This window comes from Stenella coeruleoalba, assembly GCF_951394435.1.
Source record: "Stenella coeruleoalba genome assembly, chromosome: 6".
Lineage (NCBI taxonomy): Eukaryota > Metazoa > Chordata > Mammalia > Artiodactyla > Delphinidae > Stenella > Stenella coeruleoalba.
The window spans coordinates 65,249,737-65,273,811 of record NC_137151.1 but is presented as its reverse complement, the minus strand read 5'-3'; the positions used below and the strand labels follow the sequence as shown (position 1 = coordinate 65,273,811).

At 39.8% G+C, this 24,075-nt stretch overlaps 2 protein-coding genes across 3 annotated transcripts in view; one reads left to right on the top strand and one right to left on the bottom strand.

Annotated features, from left to right (window-relative positions):
- Positions 1–22,193, top strand: part of ABCB11 (ATP binding cassette subfamily B member 11) — a 106,580-nt gene extending 84,387 nt beyond the window's left edge. Inside the window, exons 22-26 of one of the 2 annotated variants that reach the window (XR_013828666.1) lie at positions 6,235–6,317; positions 8,889–8,982; positions 12,903–13,073; positions 13,258–13,300; positions 22,099–22,193. The gene's annotated coding sequence lies outside the window, so the exon portion shown is untranslated. Of the gene's footprint in view, positions 1–6,234; positions 6,318–8,888; positions 8,983–11,324; positions 11,402–12,902; positions 13,074–13,257; positions 13,301–22,098 lie in introns of those variants that run through there. The other variant, XR_013828667.1, reaches the window with a different exon arrangement.
- Positions 9,489–16,369, bottom strand: G6PC2 (glucose-6-phosphatase catalytic subunit 2; the record flags this gene model as incomplete). Its single annotated transcript, XM_079923948.1, has 5 exons — positions 16,137–16,369; positions 15,452–15,561; positions 12,930–13,041; positions 10,794–10,909; positions 9,489–10,000 (listed from the first exon to the last, which is right to left on the bottom strand). The coding sequence occupies exons 1-5, from the start codon at positions 16,352–16,354 to the stop codon at positions 9,489–9,491; spliced, it is 1,068 nt and encodes a 355-aa protein (XP_079780074.1). The 5' UTR covers positions 16,355–16,369.
- Positions 22,194–24,075: the final 1,882 nt, after the last annotated feature.

Here is a 24,075-nt window from a genome sequence, read left to right as displayed (position 1 = left end):
TTTAGGGGTTTCCCTGGTGGCACAGTGGTTAAGAATCTGCCTGCCAATGCAGGGGACACGGGTTCAAGCCCTGATCCAGGAAGATCCCACATGCCACGGAGCAGCTAAGCCCATGAGCCACAACTATTCAGCCTGTGCTCTAGAGCCCACGAGCCACAACTACTGAGCCCATGTGCCACAACTACTGAAGCCTACATGTGCCACAACTACTGAAGCCTGCGCACTGCAACGAAGAGTGGCCCCTGCTTGCTGCCACTAGAGAAAGCCCACAGCCAGAAACAAAGACCCAACGCAGTCAAAAATAAATAAATTAAATAAATAAAAATTTTAAAGAAAGAGTTATTTTTTAAATAAGGTCCTTGGAAGTTATTGATGAGAGGGAAAATGTTGACTGGAGAAGGCTTGAAATGATTTGGGAAAAACATTGAATTACAACTTCAAAAATATAGAAATGAAGTTGCAAGTTTATTTTGCAACACCAGGAGTTCCAATGTCTTCATTTTTGTTCCGTATCCTGTATCACTCACAAAGATTTGGTTTCTACAGTTTTATATTATTGTTTCTCAGGTGATGGAGGGACTTGCTTAATCTGTTGTGTCTGACACTCATCTCGTCTTTCTGTAATTTCTAATGCTTTCAGGATGGGTTCTGCTGTGATCAAACTCTCCCTGTTACCCCAGTTAATAAAAGTTTACAGAAGAAAAAAATAGAAGGATTGGAAGATGAAGTTGGGGAAATTTCCCTGAGGGTAGGACAGAAAGAGATGAAGAGTTAGGAAATAAAATTTAGAGGAACAATTCAGGAGATGCAATAATTAGCTAACAGCAGTTCCAGAAAGACAGTGTAGAGAAAACTGAGGGGAAGAATGATTAAATAGTCCAAGAATATGTCCTATAATTGAAGGATGTGAATTTCCAACTTGAAAGAGTTCACCAAGTGTCAAATAAAATAAATAAACAAAGATCCTACCTGGGCACACTATTATGCAATTTTGGAAAACTGGGGGAAAGGAGAAGATACTAAAATTTTCTAAGAGACATATAATAAAGAAACATAATGACATAGGATCTCTTGACAATGACACTAAAAGTCAGAAGACATAAAGATTTGCCTTCAGAATTCTGAGGGAAAAATTATCTCCATCCTGGAATTGTATACCTAGCAAACTATTCTCAAGAATGAGAGAGGCCTAAAGAAATTCTGTCATGTAAGTGTCTCAAAACTGCATGAAAGCAGATACCCATGAACCAGAAATGCTACTATTTGAGAAAAAAATAGAAGAGTTGGCCTCCAGATCCTTTTGTATAGAAACACCTTTTCATACAGTTACTCTAAGTCTATTCTACATGTGCTGTTAGGAAATTGTTTCAATAAAAAGACTTTGAATTTAGTAGTGCAGTCATGCATGCAATTTTTTGGCAATCATACACTCACTTAAAAAGGTAGATCCTTTAATTTTTTGATGCTATGTCCTGAAAGAGGAAAATACATAGGATCATAATTAGGTATAGTTTGCCACATATTTATTCATGAATTAAATGTAACTTTCCTATCCTAAGATAATATCAGAATATTCTATTCAGGTTGTTTTAGGATCCTGCCTCATGTTTCCAACTAAGAGTTGGATCTATTAATATCTCTTATGCATGCAGAATCTCTCTGCAGTCAGAGCACATAAGGATATTAGTGGAGATAAAAAATTGCAAATTTGGTTGCTGTTTCCAAACACATTTTGAGATAAATTTACACATGCGTGTGTGCCATTATAAAATAAGCATTATGTCCATTTGTATTTGCTGAAAATTTCCAGATCAAGTGAATAATCTCACCTGCCTATAAGAGACGTCAGGTGAAATTAACTTAAACGAAATTTGAAACACAATTCCAATTTCTTTCACACTGTATTCAATTAAATGTCAAATTAATTTAAATGGGTAGACTGTAAATAAAGCAATGCACATGATTATCATCTAATTAGCACTGGCCAACATTATAATGTGCTCATTAGTGAGTTGTATGGTATCCTAAGGCTCATAATGAGTAACCAGGGTACATGTGATTGGCATGTAGCTGTCTGGATGCAACTACTCAACCCAATAAATCAGTCCTAAGACAAACTGTGCAGTAGAAAAAGGAAGAATATATAGCCAGTGAGTTGGCAGTTCCTTCCTTCCTGTAATTCAGGTACAGCTCCTACTCTCAGATACAAAGAGATAGATGTGAGAAGAACAGAATAGCTGGAGATAGAAAGGGAGCTGTTCACTGAAGGTGACCCAGAGCTAGTGTCTACAGTTAAGAATGACTACAGAAAAGAAAGAAAATTGTGCTATCTTACTGGTTGAGAGTATATATTCCTGGTATATCAAGTATGGAATCAAAGTAAGAGACGAGCAATGTTTTCATAAAATACCTTAAAGGGCTTTCCTGGTGGCACAGTGGTTGAGAGTCCGCCTGCCGATGCAGGGGACTCTCTGGGGTTCGTGCCTGCCGTGTTCCGCCTGCCGATGCAGGGGACTCTCTCTGGGGTTCGTGCCCCAGTCCAGGAGAATCCCACATGCCGCGGAGCGGCTGGGCCCGTGAGCCATGCCCGCTGAGCCTGCACGTCCGGAGCCTGTGCTCCGCAAAGGGAGAGGCCACAATGGTGAGAGGGCCGCGTACCGCAAAAAAAAAAAAAAAAAAAAAAAAAAACCTTAGAGTTTGAAAATTCAATTAATCATTTAAATATACCCCATAGTAACATTCACAAACCATTTCATTATTTAGAAAGCATCTTGCCTTCATAATTTTTGTGTGTTATTGTGAAACCATTTAGTAGGTTGCAGAGGAGGAAGGCAGCTGTAAGTTGCATTCATTGTTATAGACGTAAGAAGTTGTAGGTTGACACCCAATCCTACACCCCTTCCCTTGCTTACCCCTTGAGATAGAGGGGCCTCTGTCTCAGAGGTTGGAAAGTAAAATATTTACCTTCCCAGACTCCTTTGCAGCTAGGGTAAGCCATGTGACTGTTCTGGTCAATGAAATATAGACACAAGTCTCTATGGAGGCTTTCCCTTCTGGAACAAAGCCTGGGTTAAGAAAGCCCATTTGCATTCCCCTCTCTTCTTTCCTGGATGCACAGCAGCCATGCTGTGGCCATTTGGATAGAAGCCACACACTATGGATGGCAGAGCAGGAAGAAAGACAGAGCCTGACTCCTGGACATCCTTAGGCAGCTGTTGCAGCCTGGACTGCCCACCTCCAGCCAACCTGTTACACAAGAAAAAAACACCTCTCACTTGTATAAGCTACTGAAGTAATTTGTCATAGTTGTAGTTTTTGTTGTTGATTATGGATTAACACACTCAGTAGATACACTTAGATTTTTATTAATAAAAAACGTTGAAACATAAGTATAAAGACAATAGAGCAATGTTGAAGTATTGATGTGTGCACAAATGACCTCAAAGTATGACTTTTATATCCAGAAGTATTCCAAAAACATTGAGTGAAAGAAGAAATTACTCAGTCTTTTTGCAAAAGTCACTGCTATGAGAAGGAGATGTCACTGGATGGATGTCCTTTGCAGCTCATTCTAGTGGTTTTTCGGGAACATACCATATACCCTGCTTTATTACACTTTAAGTGAATGAGGCCTTTACTTAGAAACTTAGTGTTTTGTGATTATGCTTTCTCATCCTCTCCCATTATAAAATTGGTCTCAGACTGGGAACGATCTGGATTCCATTGGCAAGATATAGCCAGAGTCGAAAAGAAAGTGATTCAAGAAGAGGATGAATTTGAAAGGGGGGCAGGCAGGGGTTTAGAAGAGACGGGGAATAATGTTACCAGCTAATTTGTAGCTGGAGACAGTGTCAATCCAAAACCTTCCAAGCCCACAAGCCAGAGATATCCCTGGAGTCTACCCAGAGCCTGGAGCCCGTGGAGATCTACCCCAGGGAAAGGCCTATATTGAACCTTATCCTTGATTCTCTAGCACCTAAAGGCATTTAATAAGTGTTTGTCAGGTGAGTGGACAGAGGGGGTTAGAGAGAAAAAAGAGCAAAGACCGAAGGGGCCCTATTTGAGTCTGAGAAGATTTTAGAAGCTACGTGGAACTGAATCTCTAATTTAATTTAGCACGGTCATCCTCAGAAACCTTGGCATCATAAAATTTGGTGTTAGAATTTTTGTTGTATTCAAGAAGTACATTTCAACAGCCATATAGAATTAAAAAATAAATATTATCTTTATTTCTTTGAGAGATCCACAATTAGTCCACAACAAACTTACTAAAATGCTATTTCAAAGTTCTAGCACTTTCCTCACATAGCAAGTTGGTTAAACCCTTCCTCCCACAGAGTGAATTTTCTTGTTTCCCTTCTCACTCAGCCTGTTACTGTACATACCCCATTAGTATCTCTTCCAGCAAGAAGAATTTCTTCTTTACGATGTTAAGGAAGGGGAAATGGAGCTGGTGATTTAGTTACAGGATTTCTTTTGTTAAGATATTCGAGCAGGAAGTCTGTGAATACTTTCATATGAATAATTTTGCCCTCTAAGATCAGTTACATTATTTCACGTCTCCATGCATCTCCTTTCATAGCGATACAATTCAGATACTAATAGGAATAGGGTGTTTTAAAGACTTAAATGTATTACATAAGTCTAAAATTGTTTATTAAAGTAGCAAATTACAAAATGGAGTACACTTTAGAATTTACAGCCTTGTTCATTTGCATGTAAGTAAAATTTAATGTACTCTAGCTCTTCTTCCAGTTTTATTGAATGAAATCCTCAGAGTTGCAGAATGTCAGAGCTGGAAGGAACCTTTCATTCTAAGTCCATTTTAAGCCCCTCATCTTAGAAACTGGTCAACTGAATCCACTAACATTAAATGGACTCCCAGTATCCCAGTGGTTAGATGCAGAGACAGGTTAGAACCCAGTCTAAGGACTCCATCCCGGGTGCTTGCTGCCAGACTCCAAGAAGTCTTTTGTACATCTATCTGTCTGTGAATTCTCTAGCACCTGCCCCCTTGAGTTCTGACACCTTTCGGGATCCATATAGGGATGTGCGGTACCATCTCTTGATTGGCCAGCATGAGCAGGGCACCGATACTCCAACGCTAAAAGGATAAGATGTACACAAAAATCTCACAAACTCAGACAGGAACGTTGACTTCCCCCTTGTTAAGTCAATGCAATCTTCAAATAGAAAGGCAGCAGGGCCACTACAATTTCTTTCACTCAAAAAAATTATAAAAAGGCGGAGTTTGGAATGATTCTGTAGAAAAAGAGATCTCGAGGATCAGATGCTTTCAATGAAGAATTACTGAGTTTGAGGGCAAGGGTGGCATCTAAGAAAGGCAGTGATGGGTGAACTCAATGCCCACCTTTAGAAAACCCCTTCCATTAATGGCAGTGCGTGTGAGCAGGGATGACAGTCTGGCCAGTACTGTTCCCAAGACTGAATTCAAGAAGAAGTCAAGTCTTTGAACAGAAGTTGGGGCATGATTGGCCCAACTGATATGGAAGGCAGCGGGGAGCTAGAGGAGAAGGAAGCTCTTCATCTTAATCAGCTCTGGGTTACTTTCCCAGGCACATATGTGGACTGCACCTCCTGTGGAGTGGCCAGATTGTCCCAGGGCAGTGGTTTCTGCTCTCACTTGGGCCAGCACTGGAAATGGGCCAAGGTGGGTGAGAGCAATCGCTCCTGTTGGCAGCCCCCGGTCTGTGCCACAAATCCCGCTCGGCAGGACCACAGCTGCCACTCGTCTCATTACCTTCCCTGGGTCCCAGCAGCTTCTTCAGGACATAGTGTATTGAGGGGAAAATATCACAGTTTATAAGCAGAAGATAGATTCAGAAATCACCTGGCAAAATGTTCGAAGAAAAGATTCTAAGAAATTAAAAACCAAATAATTAGTCAGCTTTGTGTTAACCTTTATAACCCCAACCTTTGAATTTCTTCCCTCCTTGAGTGCAATCACATCTGTGCTACCAAAAGAAATGAGATGCGATTTCTTCCAAGTCATTACTGTGATCTCCATCAAAGAACAGCAAAGACAGTAATTAGTACTCCACACCACATCAGCCTCACATTTGACATAAATTGCATTTGTCCTCTGCAGAGCTAAAAGGAAGCGTTTCTAATTCTTAGAATTTTCTTATGAGTTGCTGTCATTTGGCAGAAGTTGCTGGAGTGTTGCTTCTTACAGACCTTTCTTGTTGTTAACTGTTTTTTTTTTTTTTTAAGAAAAACAAAATGAAGACTTCAAAAAATAAACAAGTAGCACTACTTTACCTTCAGTGTGGAATCACCATCAGAAAGCCTTAAAGGTAAGGGGAAGGAAAAATTAGGAACACCACCTTAGTTTCTTGGCAGCGTTGAGGTCCATTCTTCCAGAAAGCTGTTTGCAATTTCCAGAGAGGCTAGGACAGTCAGTCAACAAGGGCCAAATCCTCAGGTGCAACTAGATACCAGCGATCCTTTTTGAATAGATTTTGAATATCTTCAGAAGTACTGATATCCAGCATATGGGTATGAGAGACCCAGACAAACGGGAAAACTTGGTCAGAAAGTCATCCAGCCATGTGAATATTGGATAAAGCTCCACTCAGTTTTGTCACCCTTCAAGGGTTTCTGGGGCACAGTTCAGGGAGGGGGAACTCAGACTCCCTGATTTGAGGTGACAGAGCTAAGAGTCCTGGGACACCAAAGCAGTCAGAGCTCACAGGACAGAGTAAGACAAGAGAGTTGCACAGAGAGAGACTCCCAGATCTGCAGAGGATTTCTCTCGAAAATGTAGCAGAGTTTACTATTAACTTTTTATGGTCACTTTAATCCTTCGAGCCCCAGAAATGTTTCGTGTCAGTTACCACACATGTTAAAATTTCTTTTAAAATGTGTGAAGATCACAATGGGAATTACTTATCACCATGCATGTTTTGAACCTGTTGACAGTAACTATTATTTTTTTCATCTGGAAAGTAACATCCATGGGCTAATCAAAAGATCTCCTGGTTGGAATAAACATACCTTGTCCATGTTCCGCCAACAAACCACTGACACCTCAGTTTCTCCATATAGAATAAAGCAGTTAACATCGATTCATGCTGTCTCACAGGAATGTGGTACAGGTGACAACATAAAAAAAATTTTTTTTTTTAGGGAAAGCACTTTGGGACTTGATCTGTGTTACCCAATTCAGTAGCCACAGACACATATGACTATTTAACTTTAAATTAATTAAAAGTAAATAAAATTTTTAAATGCAGTTCCTCAGTTGTGTTAGCTGTGTTTCAAGAGTTTAATAGCTGTGGCTACCATACAGATACAGAACATCTCCATCATTGCAGAAAGTTCAATTGACGTGCTGGAATATACAGTCTTCATATCCTTAAGAAATGACTCACATTTTAAATACCAAGTCTTTTGACTTTCTCTTATACCAAGTTTTTTTTGTATGTATATGTACCAGTTTGATCTTGAATTTATTTACAGGGTGTGAATAAATATAAAGCATTTAGAGATATAACTTTGAGTTTAAAGGGCACCTTATAGTAATTTTTTAAATCACCCTTCTGTTGTACTGAAATAGGCATAGAGAAGGCATCAACTTAACCCGCTAAGGCAGATACCCATTCAAAATGTTGTCAAAGGGAAGGGATTCCACACTCTTCTTGTTAATTTGCATATCTTTTCAAATGTATGTTTCTCAAGTCACTTGTCTAGATTTTCTCATCTTGAAAGCTCATGATATTGACATTTTTCTTCTGAATATGTAGATATGTGGACATTATGAAAATATGGTTATAGTTACAGTTAAGTCAAATAAGCTCAATTCCACTTAGTTTTGGCAAATAAATTGGAAGCAGAAGAGTCTTTTCCATCATTATTAAAGGCAGGCATTTTTGCCAAGGCTGTGAGAAGCTCTTCTTCTTGCTGCCTAAGCGGTTTCTTTCTTTTTTTAAATTTATTTTATTATTTATTTATTTATTTTTGGCTGCATTGGGTCCTCGTTGCTGCGTGTGGACTTTCTCTAGTCGTGGCGAGCGGGGGCCACTCTTCATTGCCGTGCGCGTGCTTCTTGTTGCAGTGGCTTCTCTTGTCGCTCAGCACGGGCTCTAGGCACGCGGACTTCAGTAGTTGTGGCACAGGGGCTCAGTTGTTGTGGCTCGCGGGTTCTAGAGCACAGGCTCAGTAGTTGTGGCGCACGGGCTTTGTTGCTCTGTGGCACGTGGGATCTTCCCGGACCAGGGGTCGAACCCGTGACCCCTGCATTGGCAGGTGGATTCTTAACCAGTGCGCTGCCAGGGAATTCCCTAGTTATCAACTTAAAGTCCAGAATTACTAGGTCCAATGAGGGGAAAAAAACTTTACTGAAAAATTTTTAGTATATTAATATTCCATCAATAATAATTTTCTGAAATAAAGCTGTGGCTTTTCATCACAGTTCAGTACACACAGAACCAAGCTAATAGATATAAGCATTTCATAGTTTTCCTGGCTTAGAGCATGACCTTAAGAAAGGCACTTGATTTCCCTGGTTTTGAAAGATTAGCTCCTAAAAATAAAGTATAAGGATGTCATAGTGAAGAGAGAACCCTTTGGGGGGTAAATAATGTTCTAAGCCGAACATCTTCAGCAGAATTTATTAAAATATTGGAAAGCACTACCATAAAACAGAGACCAGGAGTTAAGCAGAGATTCAAGTCCAGACAGTAACCTGGCCTGTTTCCTTTCCTGTGGATATGTAACCATAACTAGAGCTACTGCTGGCCCCATCAAGACCCTGCTTGCATGGTCTAAGTCAAACAGCATATGGTATTTTAATGTCATTTCTGAAAAAATAGCTGATTTACATGGCAAACATTATAGAACCTATGTAAAAGCATTCATTCTTACAGATTTTTACCTCTTGAAGAAACAAAACATGGTGTCATGGAAATACATGTCAGAAGATTGGGTTCTAATTCCTGTTCTGACGGTGGTGTGATACCGGTGAGCTCTTTCACCTGAATAAACCTCTATTTCCTTATCTGAACACTGAGGGGATCAGGCTTGATTGCCGTTAAAATGCCCACAGGAGCCAGAAGCAGCCTGACTTTAAGATATGCTGGGGGGCCTGTAGGGTACTGAAAACTGTGACAGCCTGCAAAGAGCACGTCTCCTACTGGGGGCAGTCAGCAACAGTGGATTGTCTCCAGGTAGGAATGCAGGCCCTGTGTTACCATATTGTCAGATTTTTTGGGAAAATACAGAAATTCAGGTTTTTGTGTCAAATATCCTGGTTTTAAATGTTGGCAACTGATCTAAAATAGGAAAAAAAAAAAAAAGACCACCCCGAAGGCCAAACTAATCATACATGTGAATGGATTGGGTCCTATGGCCGCCATTTTGTGACCTCCGAATGGAAGCTTCCAGTCTCTCCCTGCCCTATGGTCTCACTGGAGGATGGAGGAGGAGGGTCACCCTGGGGCCACACGGCACTAACCCTCCGCACAACTCTAATTAATCTTTTTTTCACTTGGTTTCATTAACATATGAATACAGTAGGGAATCAGGGCAACCACAGTCAGTGGGATGGACGCACTTTTACAGAAAGACAGCATGTAAAATAAATACTCCGTGTGAGTCGGGATCTTGACGAAATGGTAGAGCTGCAGTGTGGTCAACGAGGCCAGGGTGCAGAGCAGCCGGAAGCTCAGCCTATAGCCGTTTTCCCCTCTGCAGCTCCTAAGGAACATCTCTGAGTTGATTGCAAAGCCCAAGCCAAAGAGGACCCCAAGGTTTCTCACGAGTCCAGCAAAAGGCGTGGTGTCAATGTGGATCCAGTCAGGGTTGGCACACCACTTCTTGGCTATGGGCACAGACCACAGCAGGTCAATGTCAAGCAGTCTGAGAAGCAGGTAAAAGCCAAGTGCAAACAGGAAGAGGAAGAGGTTGGTCTTCAAGTATGTGCTCAGGCTGGCCGTTTGGATCCTTGGAGTGTGTTCAAAGGCCTCTGCCACAAGCATGCCTGGGGATTGGAAAGAGACACTGAAGATAACTGTCTGCCTTTGAACCTCTCAGGAATTATTCCTCTCTGCATTAAAGAATTTAGCCATAGTTTTCAATGATAAAGGGCTGTAGAAACCTAGGTTCTATCCATTTTCCAAAGCCTTTTTTTAAGGCAGTAACTAAAACCACACTTGCCCCGTGTCTTTTCACCATCCACATTAGTGCAGGGGCATGGGTCAGGAGTCCAGGGCACTGAGTGACAACCACTTCACAGGCAGAGCACTGATCTAGGTGCTTGCAATTCATGTTTCAATTGCCACAGCCAATTAACGTAGAGAGCCTTCAAAAGGTACATGGGGCTGAACAGTGTAAACTCAGTCATGGTGAACGCTGCCTTGGAAATACAAAGCAGCTGCTGAATGAAGTCCACGGTCAGGTAATAATCGCTGCAGGTGTTTCAGAGAGAACGGCATGGTGTGCAGGTTGGAAGGCCTTATTAAGTCCCCCAGACCGAGACACAAGCACGCCGTCCTAAGTGGTGGTTTAAGACTTGGACTCAGCTCTAGCCACACTTCAGAGAAGCCCATCTCATGAAGAGGTAATGGGTTTATCCTACTGAGTGAGAATGTGCCATTGTGTCCATGGAGAATTTGAGAGGTGTGTGGAACCCCTTAAGCTCCCAGGGTAGCATTAAGTATCAGTGGCTTGATAGGATTACCTGAGATTGGGGAACATTAGCAGAGAGAGTCAACATAAAACAAAGGACACTAAAGCATTCAATGACACAACTAAAGGTAAGTGATCATATTTACCACCAATTACTCCAAGAATAACTTGATGAGGAAAATGTGTTGCTATGAATACTCTGGAGATGCAGACACTGATTTGAATCAACCAAAAAAGACTCCAAAGAAATGACCAGGTGAGTCTACGATGGAAGAATAGATACAAGCATAAAAGGCAAAGAAATTGTATCATTCATAAAAATGCGGGGGGTGGGGGAAGTGACACCAGATGATCTTTCTCAGAGGAATCTTCTAGCTGTGATATAATATCATGATTCTGGAGTTTTTTCTTCCAAAAATTTTTTCTATGTACTCCATAGGATTTGAAAAGCTTTAACAGATGTTTCTACATTCATCAATGCATTAAACTTAACCAGTGCTATATCCTGAGATTTTAATAAATGCTATAAAAGGAAGCCAACTTGGCATCCTGATAATTATTTTAATGAAGTAGGGGAAATTCAAGTTTGGGGGAATTATTAATGTCCACAGCGATCAAGAATGAATTATATATATTTTTTGCTCTTTGTCATATGTGCTTCCTCTTTCCTCTCTCAGCCTCTCTTTGCTTGAAGAAAACTCACTGGAGAGGCAGCTGCCACGCTGATGGAAACACATGAGCATTCCATCAAGGGCAAGTTTTCACTGGGTTTAATTTCACAGACTCTCAAGAGTCCTGGCTCCTTGTTTCTTGACACATAGAAAATAAGGAACAGAAAAGTGACCGATGGGTTATATGTCTTGGATTAGAAGCAGCAGTGTGCAGAAAACTTATAAAAATATTTAAATCCAAGCAATGCTCATCATTTTAATAAAAAAAGAGTTAGCAATAATGAGTTCTAGGAATCCTTGAGTGTTCTGAATGATTTGTTCCTGATAATTGGACCAAACTTTGATTACTGAAAAATTATGGAATAGAGAGAAACAAGACTTTCAAAGAGAAAGTAAGCAGGAGTTATCCATATGGAAGAAGAATCAATAAGGGTGTGGTAATGTTTAGGTAAGGTGTAGGCACTCAGTACATTTTGATGGCTGAAGGAGATGTTGCAGTTATAAGAATCAAAGAGGAGTCAAGAGAATTTCTTTTTAGAAGAAACAAATGATTTTCCAGGTTTGGGAATTGGAGGAGCAAATGAACTAACAGAGAAAAGGTGAGGCTTAGCTAGATTCCTACTTTGAAAAACTGTCTACGGATAGAAAATGCTAATTTCTTTAAATTACAACAACTCTCTACTGTTGTTGTTTGAGATAATGAATACCTTAAGGCATACAGGTCACAGTCTCATCAGGATAAACTTTAAAGATACCCAAATTCCTTTGGTTACTTGTTTTGTATATTACCCAATATTACTCTAAAAAGTAGAATATGAGATGGATCTTGGAAATTTTTTATTATAAATAACTTATATAATGGTGTACGTTTCAGTATTTTTTATGCAATTAACTGACAAATCTTATCTCAGGTAGCCTAATAATTTATGATTAAAGTGGTGCTCAGAATTGTTTTAATGATAAAGTATATCAGGAAAGAAAAGAAGGAAAAAGTCTAATTTCTACAAAAATTTTGAATAATCTTACAGGTCTAGGCCTTTCGGAATGTTAATCTACTAACATTAAATCTACTAACATTCAAATTTAAGTTTGTCTCTAGAATGTTTTTAATTAAAAAGGTTGCATAGTCTTTAAAGCTAGAATATATTTTATTGACTTCAAAATCATTGGCTGTTCAAAGAAGAAAGCATAATTATACGAAAGTAATGGATACATTCAAGGGGAATGATGCTTCTCAAATGTCTAGTTAATCTTAAAGCAAGGGAATGTGCATGCAAAAATACATCATTATATAATTTTAGGTGATCTATTTGTGAGCTACCAAAGTGATTATTGTATTATGGATTATTGTATTAATGTACCCAAAGGCACATTTAGAAAGTCATTAGTCAATTAAACATATCCAACCCTATAATGTAATTGCCGTGAACTAATTAAGGTATTATCTTAAAGCAGAATCTTAATTTTCTATTAATTTTGCTATTTTGGATATGACAGAATTGAATAAGCACATTTCAATAACTAAAAATACACTAAGCTGAATTTTTCAAAAGACTTTCTGTGTTTGAAACTGTCATGTTCCAGGGCTACAGAGACTGGAGCAAAGCTGACCTGTGCAGAGTGGGGAATGACTTATCCATCCGACTGATGGTGTGGCCCAGGGCAGCTGTCACCATGACATACCAGACACATGATGAGCCCATTGCATGGCCAGATGGACTTCCTGCAACAAGAAAGTGGCAATCCATTTGAAAGGTGGTTAATAGAGTATCACTATCAGAAATGGACAATAGAATAGCACATTAGCCATGAAAATTACAAATAACTCAGAAAAAAAAGCCACAGGGCACAGGCTCTATGTAAGGTTTAGAAATAGGTAGAAATAAAGAAAACTGAGTCAAATTGAGCCTCAAAATACTATTTCAAAATTTTTCCCCAGGTTATTCAAGTTCATCAAAGTCCAGAAATCAAAATGTTCAAGGGTAAGTAAGAACTCAGGCAGTTGTATCAGAAAATCTGCCACATCCTTAGTCATTCTTCATATCTAATTGTTTTTAATTGATGAGAAAACTGGAGTACTTGGATTGGATCTTGAATCAGCTTATTTTCCTTGGGTTGAAAAGTCAAACATCTAAAGGCTATCATTGCTATGTCTGATTTACCAACTGACTACTGGGTACCAACAGCTACCCCCATGCCTATCTTTTGGCTGGCCGCTGCAGAAGGAGTCTTTGTCATTAAAAGGATGAGGGAAGCTATAAAGGGGTATTAATCCTGGCAGAAGAAATCAGCAGACAGGTAGCCTTTCTATTCCCAGAATGCCTTTCCCATGTTGCTTGATCTTTTTCAAAAAATCACTTTACTTTGATGTCCTCCCTGAGTTTTTACCAAGGGGAGATTCATTCAGGTTAAACACCAGTCTCTCTTTCTTTTTTTTTTTTTCCGCGGTATGCGGGCCTCTCACTGCTGTGGCCCCTCCCGTTGCGGAGCACAGGCTCCGGACGCGCAGGCTCAGCGGCCATGGCTCACGGGCCCAGCTGCTCCGCGGCATGTGGGATCCTCCCGGACCGGGGCACGAACCCGCGTCTCCTGCATCGGCAGGCGGACCCTCAACCACTGCGCCACCAGGAAAGCCCAACACCAGTCTCTGTGAAAAACACTAAGTTAAATAAAGACTAATCTATTTCTTATAGATCTGTTTCTTTCAAGTCTATTTCTTAAACAGGAATTTTCAGAGCCTTTTATATGCTTCATGACTTGTAAATCTTCAAGGAGTGAATGTAAAACGTATTATTTCTTTTCTTTTCTTTTCTTTTCTTTTTTTCAGAAAATGTCTCATAAGACAGAACACATGCTGGGAAGTTCTGGGGTAAACCAAAGTACCATTTCAATTGTCTGAAAGGCTATCCATCCATCCATCCATCCATCCATTCATCCATCCATCCCACATTGCTTTCACAAAGATAAAATACACACCACCCTGACATGATGGAATGCACAGTCTATTGGAGGAGCCAGATATTAAAGAATTAACTATAATATAGTTTGATAAGTACTATAACAGATGGATGTCTACTCTTATGAGAGCAAAAAATAAAGATATTCAGAAAACTTATTAGGAACTTACACATTGACTGTATTCAGGGTTAGTCTCAGGATGTCAAATGCCAAGAATTTTAGTCTATGTAACAAATTGTGGTGAGGTACAATATAACACAGTCTTAGAAATTAAAACAACGTGTAGTTTACCTTTATATATATTTAAAAACCTTTTTAAAAATCTTAAACTCAACTCCCATAGTAAAGACTTTACACTCATACAGAATCTTATAATAAAAAAGAAAATGGATCAAGAAGTCTACTTATATACTGTATACACAAGAGAAAAAAGAAATTTAAAAGAAATAATTATAAGCTTAGAGAGAATTTCTATAGGCAATAGTAATACCAGGAAGTCCTTATCTTTCTTACGGAAACTGTGTCTATTGTCTCCTCATTCATGTGATTCTCAGAAGATCTATAATAACTTTTAAAATTGCACAGCAGCAGATAAAGCTACATTTCTAGAATTTTAATATAGTTTTGGGGTAATTTGTTCTAGCTAATTGTTTTTTGTTTGTTTCAGTATCAAACCATGACATTTTTCTAAAAAACACCAACTATAAAATCATTTGGGGCATCCTTCGTGGCGCAGTGGTTGGGAGTCCGCCTGCCGATGCAGGGGACACGGGTTCATGCCCCGGTCCGGGAAGATCCCACATGCCGCGGAGTGGCTGGGCCGGTGAGCCATGGCCGCTGAGCCTGCACGTCTGGAGCCTGTGCTCCGCAACGGGAGAGGCCACAGCAGTGAAAGGCCCGTGTACAGCAAAAAAAAAAAAAAAAAAAAAAAAAAAAATCATTTGGGGAATATTCTCTTAATTAACCCTTTTACAAATAAAAAAATGAAATTTTCTTACTCATAAAACTTTTGTCCTTTTCATTAGCAATTTTTGTTTATGAACTTTTAGCATCCTCATGCATGACATTTTCTTTAGTACGCTTTATGATATCGTACAGTTATTAGCTGATCATCATGCCCAATGGCTCTCTATTGGAATATCTTTAATTAACCTGCAGCTGCTATAATTGCTTACCTGGACCTGTTTCACACGTAGTGGGGAACTGTTCAAGGCATGGACTTGAGTGATTTGGGTAAATCTGAGTTTCTTGGACCCACCAGTAAGGCCGATGACCAAATAATATCCTGTATTTAAAGAAATATAAATATGCATATATATTTAAATATACAACTATTACTTAATTGGAGACCAACGATTCTCTCCTATAAAAATGAGTCAAGCAGAACATTGATGGGGAAAACTCGTGATTAAAAGACTTTGAAAGAACTTGCTTTCTGGCCTGTGTCTCAATACAGAGGATGACAGTCATCTGGAGTTTGGGCAGCCTAGGTTCCAATAAAAACAGGGACAGTTTTCCTTGCAGGGGAAGTCCTTGGGTGCTTAGGATACTTAGACTGGAAATATCAGAGTGGTTCCTGGAATTATCAATCTGTTCATTATGATGCTGCTCGTTTAACTCACTTCTTGGTTAATCACATCATATATGTAACAGGCTTTTGGAATTTTCTTCTAAGTCAGATCAAGTATACATTTCTATGCCTTTATGTACATTCTATTTAGGAATAGGTGTTTCAAGTTAACTGGTATGTTTGAAAGATTTTCCAAGTAAAACTATACACATCTGAAATGTGATCATTAAGACCAAGCTACAAATTTAAGAATAAGCTTTAGGAAAAATGAAACAAAACAGAAGGCTTACCATTTAAAAATAAGATTGAACCAATCCCCAACGACTGCTACCCATATCATCTTGGTTCCAACTGCCTGATTAAGTTGAAACCAAAGTGGAAAATAAATAGAAAAGATATTCCGGGGATCTCCAACATTGGACATAAAATTTAGAAAACTGTAGTAAGCTCGGTAGTCCTTCTGCAAATGCTGAATAATGAGCACTCCGTTCCTATGAAGGAAATCCATCTTGAAAGACAGGCAATTCTACACATAGAGCAAGTGGAGCCGAAGTTCTCTGAGTCCCACTGTTTTTATATGGTACCTTCATGGCGTGTCCAGCCATTACTGCAACATGTGATACTGACCATCTGTGGAGAGGGCATGTCTGCCCTCCTCTACGGAAAAGCTCATCTGTTTATGATTTTAACTGGTGCCAGAGAGGTGAAGTACATGCTGATCTGTGACAAGTAGAGGAGAAATTTGGGTAGAGACACAATGCATTTCTTATGCAATCTCTCTTTTGTGTGAACAGTTGGATCATGTTTGCTTGAAATTTTTTGCACAGCTCATTTCCTTCAAGGGCAGAGACATTAGCAATTTCTATGCTTGGCTAGAAGACTATGCAAATAATTACTGCATGTCAAATAGCCCTTAAAGCCATGCATTTTAATTTAAAATAGACTGTGGCTCTTTGACTATTTTATTGGGTCTTTCAGGAAAATGGATGAGTAAATATCTGGGCATGAAAAATTTATATGATACGACAGATTGTTTTCTGATTGCAGACTTTTAAATAAAAAATATTTTGAGATTTCTTTAGCAAAGAGAATAATATGATGGATATGGAACAGAGAAGGAAATACATGGAATATATGAAATCTGGAAGTAAATGTGTTGCTTTTTGACCATGATGCCAGAAAGCAGAGCTAGAGATCACTGGGTAGTAGATCTCCTGGGTAGTGGAACCGTTAGGAATGAGGCATATTTTTATTGACTAGAAAATACACTTGAGAGCACGGGAGAGTTGCTCACGTGACAGATTTCAAAGGGCTTTTGACCAATCAGGAAAATGGTTTGCTGAAAACAGAGCGTGCATTACGAGTACCTGGGAAGCACCAAAACAAACACGTAGATTTGGAATAAACAGAAGGGCAGCTCAAAAGGAACTATGAATCCAAGTCAGAAATGAGATGCTGGATTTCAGAGAGCAAAGTTTTCTCTGCGAGGATGCCTGTGAAAGCTATCAAGCCCCACCAGGTGGCGGAAGGTGGAGGTAGGTAACCTGACTTATTTTACCATTCATAGTGTTGTCTTTGCTACTCCCAGCCACTTAGGCATCTTCTTCACAGGCTGTATGTATCACTTTGAGCTTCTCTTGGAGCCCTGCCCCATCATTTAACGGCATCTTGCTACGGGGATCCAGTGTCTACAGGTACCTCCCCAGGCTCTGTGGCTTCTCCTAGAGGAAATGTCTTGATTGACCATTAATCAAGGGGTCAATTTGGGGTGCTTCCAAACATCTCACGTCTTTGTCCTACCCCAGATAAATTAAATTTCTGGTGATGGGACCTAGGCATTGGCATTTTAAAAATATTTTCCAAATGATTGCAATGTGCAGTCAGGGTTAAGAATCACTGGAATAAAGCATTCATATATAACCTGTTCTCCTTTTGATCTTAAGCCCCTCTCTATGCCAAAAGTCAACCTGAAAGAAACTTCAGTGACATTTAATATGTCAGCTATTGGGTGTAACTGGATTTCCTGTCAAATTCGATTTTTGCACTAAGTGATTTATCTTGTTATCAAGGCTTCAGAGAATCTATCTCTAGAATTAAGGAATAAACCACCCTAATTTCCAGAAGAGGTGAAGCAATGGTGGCAGTTGAAATGCACTCCTCATAAAACAGGACGTAATGATGGCAACTTTGCTCACTGAGTTTCCTGGGCTGCTCACCTGGAAGGAGCTTAAAATACAGCCTGGTTTCTGTGGATGAGAACTCGGGTCTGATAGTCACTAAGTGGGATGGCAAATGGCACCAGGTCATTTTTCAGAAAGTGACTTTACAAGGCTTCCAGGAAGTGAATATTAATCTCTGTCCACAGTGAGAACCTTACCAGTCTCCTTTATTATTCTTATTGCAGTGGGAGGAGAACCAGGGAGTAGTCAGCCAGCCCTGGCTCTCCCCACATTTTGCTCTTCCCTCAGGCAGCCCATGAATTACACTCACCCTCCTTCTGCCAGTAGTGTGCTAATCTGAATCCGAGTGATGTAAACGCTGGGATAAAATCAATTGTGCTGAAAACTCATTTGTGCTTTAGAATGTCTTGCGTTTATGCTCTGCCAATTATTTACCTTTAAAAATACTCCATCTTATTATCCAAGTTTAACTTCACAGAGGTCTAGTAATCCTCATTTTGGGGATGAGGAAATGAACACGTAACCTGCCCCAGGTCATTTCTTTAGTGCAGGAGCCCTGTTTGGAGATGAAATTTTGTTTCCAGAGCAATGTTTCTTCTTAGTCTAAGCCTTGGCTGGGTTGCTCAAGGCCAACATTGGTGAGATTTTTAAACAGCTGCAAAATGAATAAAAGCTGATGCTATAACCAGCTTGTTTCAAATGCTTTCAACCACCCAGAACTCCAGTTTACCTGGATCATGACTGGTTGACACTGAAGCACATCTGGCCAGCTGCTTGATCACTAAGAACTTCACAGATACATTCACCACTTTGAATTGTTGGCTGGCTTATCCCATCATTTGACAGCAGGGACACAGTGGGGATTCAGTGGCTATTCTTACCTTCCCAGTCACTGATATCTTCCCTGAAGGAAATATCAAGCGGCATGAAGGTGGGCACCTCAGGGCTTGAAGGGGGCTCTGATTCCCATCCTCTACTGATGGCCCTGGGACCCAGCACACATTTTCTTCTCTGGGAACAGTCATGTATAGAAATAAATTAAAGCCACCCAAATGAGAGCAAACAGAGGTTATTTACTATTCTGCTCACTATAGCAAGAGTCAGCCACCATCTCATGCATCTGACACAAACTCAAAAATGGGCAGAGGAGTGGAAACACTTTATAGTGAAAAGAAGGAAGGCCTCAGGTATGTTCTGATAAGAGGTTGTTGGCATGGGCAAGCTAGAGAGGAGTTTACAAGAAACAGAGCATCTTAGGTGATTGGTTTGGGAAACATATTTTGTCTTCTCTGGTTGGTCCTGAGTTGAAGCCAGGGGCAAAAAATAGGGAAGCTAACAGTCACTGACCAAGTCCTGACCATTCTTGGCATTTTGCTTCAGAGGCTGTGGTCAAAGTTCTGTTGTCATATTTGGTCCAGCCATTGTCCGTTTGTATATTCAGTCTTTCACAAGACAAATTGAATAAGCATATGTCAGAAGTAGTTTATGTGGCATCCCACCAAGAAATAAGGGACTCCCATATCTATCCTGTGATTCTGTAATTCTTATTATTCATTGAGTTAAAATGAAGACATACACTTCCTTGCCAAGGAAATCAATTTTTTCAAGTATATCACTACTCTGTGAGGCATTAGCCTTGACTAATCAGAGTCTGTGCTCCTGGCTTTTTTGTTTTTGCATATTCAGGTTCTATAATTTCCATAATCTCTTTAATGAACCAGAAGGAAGGACATTGTTTTATTCTTTTTCTAAGAAGTGTTTGAGCTACATATTTCATCATATACATTTTCTTCAGAAATATCCTTAAATCAAGGTGTGAATGATATCAATACATTGTGTCTTATAATTAAAAATTCAACTTCCTGCTCATTCAGTCCTTCAGAGTCTGTGGACTGTATGGAAGTTGGCTGCACATTAGCTTTTCATCTTAGGTGGATAATTTTAGAAGACTGTCGCCTGGGGACCATCTGGTTCTGTAGACTGTGGGATAATTAACCAAAGCAAAGCACCTTGATTTCTTTTGCCTTTTAACAGGATCTGCAAAATCGGTTTCTTCCCCATAGTTCATCATTTTTCGTCTTTTCACATCTTAGCTTATAAGAACTTTCTCAGAGTTGCCTTCTCTGATCAGCTTCCTCACCATTCCTGTAATAGTGCTTTCTCTCCAACACTCTTTTCTTTTAGGGATTGTATTAGTCTTCCAGGGCTAATATATGCAGTACCAGACTGGGTGTTTTGTTTTCGTTTTTAATTAATTTATTTATTTTTGGCTGTGTTGGGTCTTCGTTGCTGCACGCAGGCTTTCTCTAGTTGTGGTGAGCGGGGGCTACTCTTCGTTGTGGTGCACAGGCTTCTCATTGCGGTGGCTTCTCTTGTTGCGGAGCACAGGCTCTAGGCACGTGGGCTTCAGTAGTTGTGGCATGCAGGCTCAGTAGTTGTGGCTCACGGGCTTAGTTGCTCTGCGGCATGCAGGATCTTCCCGGACAGGGGGTCGAACCCGAGTCCCTTGTATTGGCAGGCAGATTCTTAACCACTGCGCCACCAGGGAAGTCCAGACTGGTTGGTTTAGATAACAGAAATTAGAGCCTACAAGTCTGAGATCAAGGTGTTGGCAGGGTTGATTTCTTCAGAGGCCTCCGTCCTTGGCTAGCAGGTGGCATCTTCTCCCTGTGTCCTCACACGGTCTTCCTTCTGTACAAATGTGTCCTAATCTCTTTTTATAAGGACAACAGTCGTACTGCATTAAGGCCCACCCTAATGACTTCATTTTAACTTAATTACTTCTTTATATACCCTAACTCCAAATAGTCACATTCGGTAGTACTGTGGGTTAAGACTTCGACATATGAATTTGGGGGGATGCAATTTAGCGCATAACAGGAATTTAATTACAATTTGTAATTGTATATTTGTCTTGAGCTTATGTGTTTAATCTCTCGCTCCTGCACCACAGTACAAGCTCCACAAAATAAGGGATCATGTTTGCTGTGTATACGAATCACCAGTACAGTCCCTAGCACAAGCCCATGCAGGGGCTGATTTCCCATGATGCTGGAGAATCTTGCGTGGGCCCCTGGCAGGGCAGGTTGTTGCTGAGAGCTGCTGCAAGTTGTAATACTAATTTTATAGTCTTTTTCTTAAAGAGAGGACCCAATATTAGAGAAGCTTTAGATCCCACAAGATCTGGAACTAACCCTAGGCCTGTTATAGTTATTTAGTAAATGTTTCTTGAATGAATGGATTTATTAAGTCACAAAACTTGATATGACTGCTAACTTATACAGAGGCAGTTAATCTAAACTCGAATGCATTTTTCCACAGAGACGATGTTATAAGGTGTCCAATCAGGAAAGCTCCTTTAAGGTAGAGAAAATTATGTAAAATGTTTATCTAAGAAAAGAGTAATATCTGTAAGCATCTGCTTATGTTTAAAGATAATAGAAGAATAAACAATTTTAAATGTTTTAAGGTTATCTATAAAGGAGAGAAGGGAATAGAGTATAGGGAATGGGAAAAACTAAATTTCTTCCAATACACTTATTTTTTAGATTTGAATTAGAAGCCATGTAAATAGTTTACATAATTATAAAATTAAATTCAATTTTAAAAGCAATTCCTAAAAAATTTTTAAATGGAACACATGATGAAAAGGAGAACAGTGCTTACTTGACCCATTGTACCTGTAAACTATTCACTTCCAGCTCTAGAGTACTGATACGTGTTTATGATTTTGTTCCTGTGGGAACCCTGTTTTAAAGCATTTCCTTGGTCCTCCTCAGTTTGCCATCTGCCACCCGTTGCTTGGGGTGGAGATGCTCCCCAGAACTTTTCCTATGTGGGTCACAGCAGGAGGGAGATTCAGGAGGTTGGTTCTTTTTGGTACTAATAATCTTCGAGTGGATTTTTCCCACCAATAACAGAGCCTGCCTGACAAGCTGGGTCATTTCGAAGTAAAGGTTGGTAGAGTTCAAGGTTTCTCCCAGATCGATTCACCAAGTGATGGAGCAAAGCCATTTCTAAGCTCTGTAGATCAAGATCCAAAAATGGATAGTTTCCTCTTCCTCCTTTTCAGGTTGTCTTTCTCAAAGTGTGGTCTATGGACCACCTGCATGAAGATTACCAGGCGCAGTCCAGATCAGCTAATCAGACTCTTTGGGAACATGGTCCAGATATGTGCATTTTGGTAAGCTTCCTATGTGGTTCTTATGCGCATTAAATTTTAGAAGCTCCATCTTAATTCACCTCTCCCTTGATACAAGACACCATACTCTTCCTGTACATCCTGCATCCTATGTGTAGTTTACCCTTCTTTATAGAACTTTCTCACTTCTACCCTAAGGCATTTTCTCTCAATTACCTTATTTGGGGCCTATACTACACACTAAGGATGTAGGCTTAGTGTGTTCTGGCATTCATCCTTTTATAATCTCATTTTCTTTCTTTTTTTATCTAAGGCCCATGGTAGACACCCCAAAAATCTTACCTATAATTAACATTAGTTTTTCTTATTTTCCCAAATAATGTGTATAAATGGAGTTGACTTCCAATTGTGAGATTCTTGATCAGAGTAGAGTAGAAGTAGGGCAAAGTGATAAAATTCCAGTCTTCCACTCAATTCCTCTGTTGCTTCTCCTTTGCACTGTGACACCCCTGCCTCTTCCTCCCTCTCTCCTTCTTCCTCTCTCTCTCTCCTTGCCTCTGTCCCACCCTCACACTAAATACTTATTGAGCTCACTCTTTGAATCGGTCACAAACGTCAACCTTCTCCTATAGCCTGAGAGCAAAGACAACTCGAAGGGAGCAGACCCAAATCCGTACTGTTCATCGTTGTATCTCGGAATCAAGCCAGGTGTGCTCCACATAATGAGGGGCTTCAGAAAATTGTACAGCCAACCACCATCCCCTTTAGGATCAATACCTTTTCTTCCTGCTGTGGTAGAACTCTGCATTTAACATGTTCTGTTCATGTTTTGTACGATGACTAGAACTCTGCTAGTCATCTGACATGTGCCAGTAACAGCATGTCTGAACAAAAGAAATCTTTAGGAGCGTGTGCTTTGGGGTCTAATATTAGCCAAATCTGGTCAGTAGGCTAGGAGTCCCTTACCTGAATTTGATTTATTTAGAGGTCGTTGAACTTCTTGAAATCATATGCAAAATATTAGTGCATGTGCACATTTCTTTGAAGAAGGCCATAGCTTTCACAAGATTCTCAACGGCATCCCTGACTCAGACAAGTTAAGTAGAACATAAGGTTCACTGGGATCCCATCCACTCACTGTCCGTGGTGCTTATGCCCAGGATCCCCTCATTTCCTCAGTCTCTTCAGAAATATCTTCAGTCCTCCAGTCTCCTCAGCACAAGTTGTTTGTCTTAATGCCTTTTTTCCTCTTAACAACTAGATTAAAAAAAATCTTTTGTTTGGGGGGCAGAGATAAATTACGATCTTGAGATTAACATATACACACTACTATATATAAAATAGGTAAACAACAAGGACCTACTGTATAGCACAGGGAACTATACTCAATAGCTTATAATAACCTATAATGGAAAAGAATCTGAAAAAGAACATAGCACTGTGCTGTACACTTGAAACTAACACAACATTTTAAATTAACTATATTTCAATTAAAAAAAAATCTTTTAACCCGATAGCCAGTCTCAAAACCCTGTACTTGTTGCCTTATTTTTAGTTAATTCCAGTAGTTGAATGATTCCAGTTCTTCCCAGAACATTCTTATTCTGATTCATTTAGATTTTCCTGAGGTTTTGATTTTCAGTAAATCTTGCCTGTTTTACTTAGATTGCAACCTGTAGGACAGAGGCTAGAATTTCTTCAATATGCTTTGCCATGCCAAATATTATATAACCATAAGATATATTCTTATAACATGAACCATTCATCTATGAGTTATAGCACTCACTGCAATTCAACATCATTCAGAGATATTTGATTTTAGCTTGTGTCACTGGAGCAGAGGCAATAAACAAAAATTTCTTTTGGAGGTGTTGACCTTTAATGTCTCTGTGCATGGTCGTTATCCTT